At 39.1% G+C, this 9,591-nt stretch overlaps 1 protein-coding gene across 1 annotated transcript; it reads left to right on the top strand.

The window, feature by feature from the left end:
• The first annotated feature begins 2,709 nt into the window (after positions 1-2,709).
• On the top strand, positions 2,710-8,683 carry LOC104000059 (transcription factor bHLH128). Its single transcript, XM_009421999.3, has 6 exons — positions 2,710-3,242; positions 5,778-6,118; positions 6,744-6,875; positions 7,141-7,206; positions 7,405-7,473; positions 8,375-8,683. Exons 1-6 carry the CDS (start codon positions 2,849-2,851, stop codon positions 8,429-8,431), a joined length of 1,059 nt encoding a protein of 352 aa, XP_009420274.1. The 5' UTR covers positions 2,710-2,848; the 3' UTR covers positions 8,432-8,683.
• The last annotated feature ends 908 nt before the right edge of the window (positions 8,684-9,591 follow it).

The following is a 9,591-nucleotide window of genomic DNA, read 5'->3' as shown; positions in this document are numbered from 1 at the left end:
CAAACGTGATCTTCAATGGTCTGGGCTCCCTTAAGAACCCCTTTTCTTTGATTTAGAGAAAGATTTCTATCCTGGATGAATTGAGAGGTGGCGGTGGTGGCCTTGAGAGCGAAGGCTCTAGCTCGTTGAATTTCTTCCTATGTAGTCTTAAGGACGAACCTCAGGGCTATTCCACAGTAAAGCCTTTTGTTCATCTCCTTGGGCCTTGTTGCCACCATTGTTTCAATTGCAATGAATTGATGAGCCTTTTGGAACATCTCAGAGACTATTGCTAGGGGCCTTTTGACTAATGACCAAAAGAACCTCATTGACCATAGCCCTGTTATGAACACTTGTATAATCAGTAAGAGGTGAGCATCGGTTACCTCTTGAATTTCTATGGTGAAGCAAGTGAGAGAGAGAGAGAGAGAGAGAGACTCATCCTCCCTTTATCATAGAAATGTCACTGTAGATGGCTTGGGTCATACATTGACCACGAAGTGTAACTCGAATTCCTTGGCAAGTTGGTCAAAAGACATGATCGAAAATGGTTGTAGCCGATTGTACCACACTCGAGCTAGTCATTGAAGGGTGGTGGGAAACGCTTGGCGTATCAAAGCGTTGGCTATGCCATACAAGGCCATTTGAACCCAGAAGGCAGCAACATGTTCTACTGGATTAGTACCACCATCATAGACCTCTAGCATCGGGAGGTGGAAGTTGAGCAAGATAGGTTTGTCTTGAATTTCCTCGGTGTAGGGGGACTCTCTTGTCATGCTATCCCCGTAATCCTCCTTGATTTTATATACTTCCTTCTAGACCTCGTGTAAGCATCAGTTCATCCTCTATAGTTGAGCCCATAATGAGTCCTCCACTAAGTCAAACGACAGTGCATTTGCCTCGAGAAAGGCAGGAATGGTATGTCGAGTATCGTGCCCTAATGTTAGTTCTAAGTTTCTTAGTCATCCTCGGTTGGAGGGTCATCGTTAGCAGCCATAAGCAACAAACCAACTAGAGAAGTGTTGTGCCTTGGGAGAGCAAAGGTTACCTAAGATACAGGTGATGACGGTGGGGGAGGGGCCTCTTCTTGAACGAGCTATGGTATATGAGGTGCGATGGTCTGCATAATCCCTGCCAATGCTTGCACCTGATGGGTGTGGCTAAGGAATGTCTTTGTGGGGACCACCATTTATCTCATGCCAATCCCACAAGGCGAGAGCCTAGGGTCATTGAATGAATGTCAATAGCGCGCAAAGGTCTGGGTGGAGGTGTTCTTATCTATCTACTGAGGAGCAAATGATTGGCCTCCGAGGTAGAAGGTAGAATGGGTAGCGGGCACCTCCTTGGAAGAACGCTCGCTAAGGTTGTTTATTGGCGGACGCTCTTGTGACATCGAGCAATCCTTTTAGTGCCAAAAATGTTATGATTCTTCATGTCGTAGTTCGGGAAAGGGCATGGTTTGGTTTGGTCCCGATAGTATAAGGTCATCTGCATAGTTACTCGGAAGGAGTGTTTCATGAAGAAGGAATGAAGAATCATGGTCGCCGCCTCATAAGGTGTTTTTTTGGCAGATCCGCGAGGGGCTTCTGGTCTTGAGTCCCTACACAACTAGTCAACACTACAGAGGGGAGTTCCGACTTAACCCCTCCGAAGCTTAAGTCAGTATTTGTGGACAATGAATCTTGTCCCCTAGCATCTACCCCAGATGGTTTTTATATATTTCATAGGGAGTCGGCTCCCCCTATGCTTGCTAGCGTTCGCCAACATTTTAAGTGGGTGATTCGTTTGTTTCGAGGCCATCCTCCTGACTCTATGCTTTGTAGGGTTATATCCTTGATGGCAAGTGTTGCTTCATGCAATTCCAAATAGCATAGATTTATTGTGCATCGCTTTAGAGCCAAGTTGTGTTGCTTCTGAGTTGGACCGCATCGCTTTAGGACGCAACTGTTCCTGTATCAATCTATGTCATTTTGAATTACTTTGAGATATGTGCACTATGAAGTGGCATAACGTGTGATTTGAGGTGACTACCAACGGGGTGGTACCAGAATATCCTATACCAAATACTTAACATTTGTCAAACTTAATTATCAAGAAGTAAAGATTTAAAATTTTATCCTATAAATTTTATATTAAAATATTAATATAATAATAATACATCAAAGGATTGATGATTCAAGATCTTATCTTATATAATAAATTTGATATATAAAATATTAATTTGATAATAATATATCAAACTCATCGATTGATAATTCGAAACCTCGTTTCATAACTTGATACCTAATTCTCTATTTAATATATCAAATCTCATTTGATAAATTTTATATGATAGACTCAATTACCAGTGACAAATGACAAACTAGATTTGAGTTGGAATGAAATTGGCAAATCCTAAAACAAACAAAATGATTTACATCCTATAATAATGTGCCTAATTTACCATCAAAGTCAGTTCCAAAACATTAAAACAAAACCCTTCGTCCTCCCCAAAGCCAGCTCTTCATCCTTCCCAAAATTCACATGTCATATATTATTTACAAAGGCAAATAAGTTATCTTAATCCATGACTGAGTTCAATGTCTCCCGTGAAAGATTCTTCTGATGGCGCCCCACAAGCCATCACATGGGAAGCCAATCAAAATAAAAAGAACGGTGTGAGGTAGTAAAATACTCCCGACTCCACAGATGCAACCCCCCACTAATCCAAGCGCTTTGGCATGGGACCCAGCATGGGACCCACTAAGCGTTTAATCTTAATCCTTAGCTCTTTTCCCTTCTAATATAAAGCAGCTGTACCCTTCACTATTCCCCTCGGCCCCTCACATCGATTCCACCGGCTCTCTGTCTCTCTTAGCAGTTGGAAGCGATGAACCAATCGGCGTCCGGCGAGAGGAAACCGGAGTCGATGGGGCCGCCGATGGGGCTCTCCCGATACGGCTCGGCGCCCGGCTCGTTCCTATCGGGGCTCGCCGATTCGGTCGCCACCGGGAGGGGAGGAGAGGAGCTGTCGGCCGTCGGGTCGGAGGGAATGATCGGCCGGTTCTTCTCGGGCGACTCCCCGTGCCTCACGTCCGAGTCGAGCTGCCGGGCCGCCTGCCGGGGCTCTGATCGTGACACCCCGGGGGCTCCGGCAACCGGCGGGGCGTGCCTTCATGGGCCCTACGCCCCCGAGGCGCTCCAAGTGTCGGCCGCCGGATCGCCCTTGGTACGGCACAGCAGCTCGCCCGCTGGCTTCTTCTCCCATCTCCTAACGGATCACGGTCAGCCTCTCTTGCCCTTATGCCAATTTCGTCATCTAATCGATTCTTTTGCGACACGTGTCGTTCCGATTTAGAACGGATCTCGTGTCGTCCAATAGCTGGCCCTCAGTTCTGTATTATGTTCGCTTGAAGAGCAGCTGATAGGCATGTCTAAGTCCAGTGAACATTACTGTGGTCGTGCGTTGACATCGATCTGCACGACGGGGACATGGCATCAGAACTAGAGTAGATAAATACGAAGAAGGCTTGGGGTGTGTGTGCCGGGGGGAATGAACCTGGAGAGGAGCCCACAAGCGGATATGAATGCCCAACCTCATGTGTCATGTGGACCATGATGGCATTGCATAGCTGGTGTTGCAATGAAGAGATAATTATTAAGGTCTACCATAGCTAGCATCCGAATTGCAACATATGGATCAAATGATAAGAAATAAGAAGCTTATAATTGGATGTATGTGCAGTGATGAAATGATGCCATCTATGCTCAGAATTATTTGTCACTCAAGATGCACTTGCTAGTCTACCTTAGCTAACAAAAAAGAAAGATCTCGAGTTGATGATGATGGATTGTCATATAAAATGCAAGTGGGTTGGCCATTAGATTCCACCTGCTAAACCATTACTAGGTGATTAACGTGTGCAAACCTTACGCCAATGTGATCAACATCATAAGCAAATGCTTATTTTTTATAGATCTAATTTTGATTCACTGACCAAAGCCTAATTTGCACTTCTGAACTCCTAATTACGCTTTTGCAAGGAAAACTGGAAAGTTGCATCAGTGAGTGCATGAATCATTCTGTTAATATTTCAAACATTTTAGGATTTATGCTTTGGCTTTTATATTAACAATAAAACTCTTTCTTTCAGCATTAACTCACCTAATCTGTTGACTAACTTGTGGTTCAAAATGGGATAAAATTTTTTGTTTGTTTTTGTGTCATATCAATAATTTGCAAGTTGCGTAAGAAAACATGTCATGTGGCTACCTTGAGCCTATGGAGCTTGTTTCCTTTCCAGAATACATCTCTCAGAAGTTTTCCTGCTCTTCAGTTCTAATATTTGGTTGGAAGATGTAGCTTTCCCGACTTTAATGAATAGCCCATTAATATTTATACACAATTTTTTAAATGGTCAAAGTCAAAAGTGATTGCTTATATTTTGATCTGTTTTTTGGATGATTTGGGGTGGTGAAGATCTGTAGATAAAAAAACATACAAATACTGATTAAGTGCAGATTGATAAATTTGGTTGATTTTGTGATACTCTAGATTTTCAGTTGGCATGATTTTCTTTTATATAAGGACTGAAATAAAACTTTTTCCTAAATAAACAAAATATAATTTTTTCGGTAAGGAAGGATTGAAGTGCAAGTTAGAAAGAGTTTAGGATGACAATGAACTTATGGTAACATTTGGGATGTGTAGCAATTATCTTCCATTTGTTTGATTGTTATATTTAATATCTGAACATTTCCTTCATTTGTCGCTTAGACAACAAAGATTGTTTGGCTTTGTTCCACTCTACCAAAATTTTGAGCCTTCCAAAACTCTATTACTCTTTCAAGTGATTTGTTTTAGCTCCCACCTATTCCTACTATTTTCTGACTGCTGTATTCATAACAGTTTCTAGACCAGGCAAACTTTCCAGGTGCCACTCACATGTGGATCCTTTAGTTGCATAGAACTTGCCACTTGCCTTGCAGTAAATTGTACCTAGTAATTTACTGTACTTGTGGCATGAATCTAGTTACATTAAATTGCCACTGGCTTCATGGGCAGATTGTTATTTGTACGTTCAAACAATTGTTATTCAAGAGAAAGGTAGCCTAGTGCATAAGGCTTCCACTAATGAAATGTCACATCAACACCTAAGCAACAATAAGGCATTTCATGCCAGCTACATGGTAGTAATGAAACTTTGTTTTTATTTTCTTTATTTTTATCTTATAAAATATTCTTTATCGTTATTATAGCTGAAAGCTCTGAAGACATCATTGAAACGTAATATGTAATGCTTGACAAACAATGACAATCATCTGGTTTCACTTTTCTGTGTTTTGGTGATCAATTATTAGTTTTACAAGGTTTTCTTGTTGACAATTTGGCTTCTAAACAATAGAAATTCCAAAACCATGAAGCATCAACTGTTGAGTCAATGTCTAGCAGTTGAAACTAAAATCCAAGTCAGAGTGAATGTATGGGTCTACTGGACCATATTTGTTTTGTAAAACTTCCATTTCTTTAGTTAAACTTTATTAAAAGCTAAGATATAACTACAGAGAAAGCAATGTGGTAAATGGTTAAATGGCTTGCTTGTTTGACAGACTATTAGTGGGGTTTCTGTTGTTTATAGAAGTTATGCATTCTAGAATTATGATAACCAGGAACCAGATTGTATGACATTTTGGAATTTGGCGGTAGTAAAGCAAGGAAACTCTTATGCGTTCTTCTGTACTTATGGGTTCTCAAAGAAAAAGAGCATGAGAATTCTAATATATTTCATTATTGATTGAATTTTATGTCTTATAAATAGGTCTTTCTGCTACAAGGGCAATTGGAAATTACTCTCAAGCAGGCACAGATGGCATCCACGCATATGCAAATAGAAGGCTGCGGTCCCAATGGAGCTTTTCAAGGCAGGATTCACTGTCACAAATCTCAGAATTGAGCATCCCCGAAATAGGGGAGACTGATACATGCTGCAACAGCTCAGATGAGGCAACTGGGCATGCTGGCCAATCATACATTTCTGGCAATTTTCAGTTGGGCTCATGGGATGATAACAATTCAATTGTGTTTACTGCTCCACCTAGCAAACGGGCCAAAGATAATAATGGGGATATAGTTACTGGTCTCAGTAATGTAGACTCTCAGGTAATTGGGCACTCTCATTGGACCATTTGTATCTATATACATCAGGATCCCGATTCATGGTGGTTAAATTCTACTGCGGTGATGATACTGTAGGAGAGGTCCTGCAGAAAATGTTACTCTAGGGATAACAGGCTGATCTTCCCCAAGAGTTCACATCGACGGGAAGGTTTGGCACCTCGATGTCAGATCTTCGTCACCTGGGGCGAAATAATTTTTGATCTATCGACAGCATCATTGTAGTAAAGGTCCAAGAATGAAGGATGGAACACTGCCATAAATGAGACAAGTCCAAGAATCTTACTGAAGATGTAGCTTTATAGTGACCATAGGATGTACAGCCTATTACCTATTACCTTGTAATGACACTGTGATCAATAGTTGCAGACTTACTCAGTTCTAGGAATTAATTTATTAGCAATTCGTACATCATGAGGTCTCTGTTCAACAATCATCACTGCTTAAGTTGATCACCCACTTTCCTGGCCTCAGAAAGTATAACTTTTTGCCTCAATATTATAGTAATGCATGGCCAGATTCTTAATCATATCTCACAGCCTTTAACTTCATGTCCAATTATTCTCTAATCCACTATGGTTCTGTTAATCATGAAATTTCCATATGTCAGTTTAGTCTGCCAAGGACTTCATCAGAAATGTCTGCTTTAGAGAAATACCTTCAGGTCCAACAAGATTCAGTCCCTTGCAGAGTCCGAGCTAAGCGTGGCTGTGCAACACATCCCCGGAGCATTGCTGAGAGGGTTAGACAGACTGTTCTTTTCTTTCCTCTAAATGAAGTATTCCCTGTGATGTTGGATTTCTTGTATATGCATCCTGACAGAGAAAATATGCTAGCACTTGTTTATGTTTATACCATGCATCACATTTTGTTACCCAACAACTTTACCATTGGCCTGGGTTTCTAGTTCTGTGCAACATAATTGTTGTTCCTTACACCAGCTTTATGTTGTATGTGCTATTTATACTTCTAATTTTGTTCTGAACTTAATCTTGCTGTTTTTTTAGGAGAGGAGAACTCGAATTAGCAAAAGGTTGCAAAAATTGCAAGATCTTGTGCCTAACATGGACAAGGTAAAACAAACACAAGAGTATTTTGTTTAGTGGTGAAAGTTATATCCTTCTATCATAAGTTAGACGAATACAAATTCTCCAGTAAATGGATTCTCCACAAAGTCTGTCTCCTTTGATCACTTCATATTTGTGCATGCCTTTTCACTGCAAATCTGTTCTTCTGAAAAAGTGATGATTTTATTGTCAATTTCATTGAAGCAAACGAGCACTTCAGACATGTTGGAGTTGGCAATTCAGCACATCAAAGAGCTGCAGAGCCAAGTTCAGGTGCGTACCGTAAGGCAATATTTTTTTCTGAAAAGTATGGTTATTAGAAACATAATATCCAAACTCCAAGACTGTCAAGTATTAGTAGATTGTTTTTTTAATTAATATGCTTTCCTAAATATTACCAAGTTGGGGGGAAGAACTTAATGAACAGCAGCATATGCTGTCTTCCAGGTACTTGTCTTTGTTTATTTCATCTTAAGATACATTTTCCTAGCTACTTAAAGCATTGTCAATGTTTGTTCCATTATTGCTTTTATTTCACCCTATCTACCTATAACACTGTTAGAGTGGTTTCAACTTAAATTGGTATTTATGCATGTAAAAGTCACCATGCAAATTCAAACCGTACTAGTTTTTGTAGAAACTGGGTCGTCATCAATTACGAAGATTAGTGAAAAAATTAAATGGAAACTTTCTGATTTCCTTCTTGCTACCTATTTTTCTTTTTTTCCCTTATGGGGTATATTATATTATTGCTAAATATTCTATTGAGAATAAAATACGAAGTCCAAATCCGAAAAGCTTTTGATTTTTGAATTTGTATGACAACCAAGTGGCATGATTCAGTTGTATGAATTTCACTTCCTGATGAGACAAGATATATTATATTATTTATGTTGCTCCTATCTAAATAGGTTTCATCAAGAACTGACCACTTAGCTCACAGAAAAGAGAACACATTGTGTTATGAGTGACTGATATATCATAGCAACACTAACTTTTTTTTTTTCCATTAAAATTAATTTTACTACATTAAATATATGATGCTCATACGTAGATTTAAATATGGAACATATCACTTGTGTAATATTATACTAATCAATTCAGAATTCTTAAGAGAAACTAACAACGCTGACTTGAAATTACCCTTTTCTTACTACTGGTTTTTTTTTCTCAGAAACTAAAACAAGAACAAGCTAATTGCACATGTCCAGAGATGCAAGAGAAAGCTTGAGAGTGATACAATTACTACGAAGAATATGCTGTGCGATATCATTGTTGTCTTATTGGTGTTGTGTATTTAAGTGAAAAATCCTTGCCAATTGTACGTTGATGTTTACTTTTTGTGATCTTTCGGCGTAGATGGTAAAGAACGAGGTCATGTAATATGGTGACTTGTTATTTTCTTTCACTGTATCATTTTGCTGTACTCAGATGTGGCAGCTATTTAGTGGTCCAAAACTAGCAGATGGAAGCCCATTCTATATGGATGGTTGTAATGTTTAATGGGAGTGACGGATGCTTTGTGATTGGGGAGAATCAATCAGACGGTCCGAATTCTCTGTGACAATTGAAAAGGATACTACACACAATTAGAATTGCGAATGTGGGCTTCACGTCAAGTTCTGATGGCCAAAGCTGTTGCAGAAATTTAAACTTAGTGCGCTTCACTTATAGCTTTATTTTCAACATCTTGTTTTTTCAAAAATGGTTCATGTGTAGTCGTAATATCCATATTTTTATCTAAGAACCTGAGCATAAATATAGAATAGATGGACTATATGAATGGCTGACAATACCATTTGGGCTCAAAAATGTCCTCGTAATATTTCAGAGAAAAATGGATGACTGCTTCAAAGGTACGGAACAATTTATAGCAGTCTATATAGACGATATCCTAGTATTCTCTGAAAATACGAAGGACCATGCTAGGCATCTTCATAAAATGCTAGAAATCTATCAAGAAAATAGATTATTACCCGGGAATGAGTGGTAAAAGTACAAACACAGCTCACCAACTCTCTTTCTCCTTGCTTTCTCTAGTATTGGCCAAAAGTGAAGGGAAGAAGAGAAAAGAGGATGGTAGTAACATAATTTTAATTAATCATAAATTAATAATTTGATTTTATAAATGAATCTAGGGTTAAGGATACCTTTCTCTAGTAGGAAAGCGCAGATGATAGGCAATGATGATCCACAAAAGACTAAAGCGATTTGACTCTTTGGTTTTACGGATCGAAATCTTTTGTTTTTCTATCTTATAATCGATTATAAGATATAGAGATCCTTTTAGATATTTTATATTTTAGTTTCTCCCCTATCAACAAAATGCTCTTTTAATCAATTTTTTTATAAAGGATTGTGAACATGATATTGATTGGGTTATATTTTATA

Source organism: Musa acuminata, chromosome BXJ2-1 (genome assembly GCF_036884655.1).
Source record: "Musa acuminata AAA Group cultivar baxijiao chromosome BXJ2-1, Cavendish_Baxijiao_AAA, whole genome shotgun sequence".
NCBI classification, from domain to species: domain Eukaryota; kingdom Viridiplantae; phylum Streptophyta; class Magnoliopsida; order Zingiberales; family Musaceae; genus Musa; species Musa acuminata.
The sequence above is the reverse complement of the archived record's forward strand: the minus strand, read 5'-3'. Positions and strand labels throughout refer to the sequence as shown.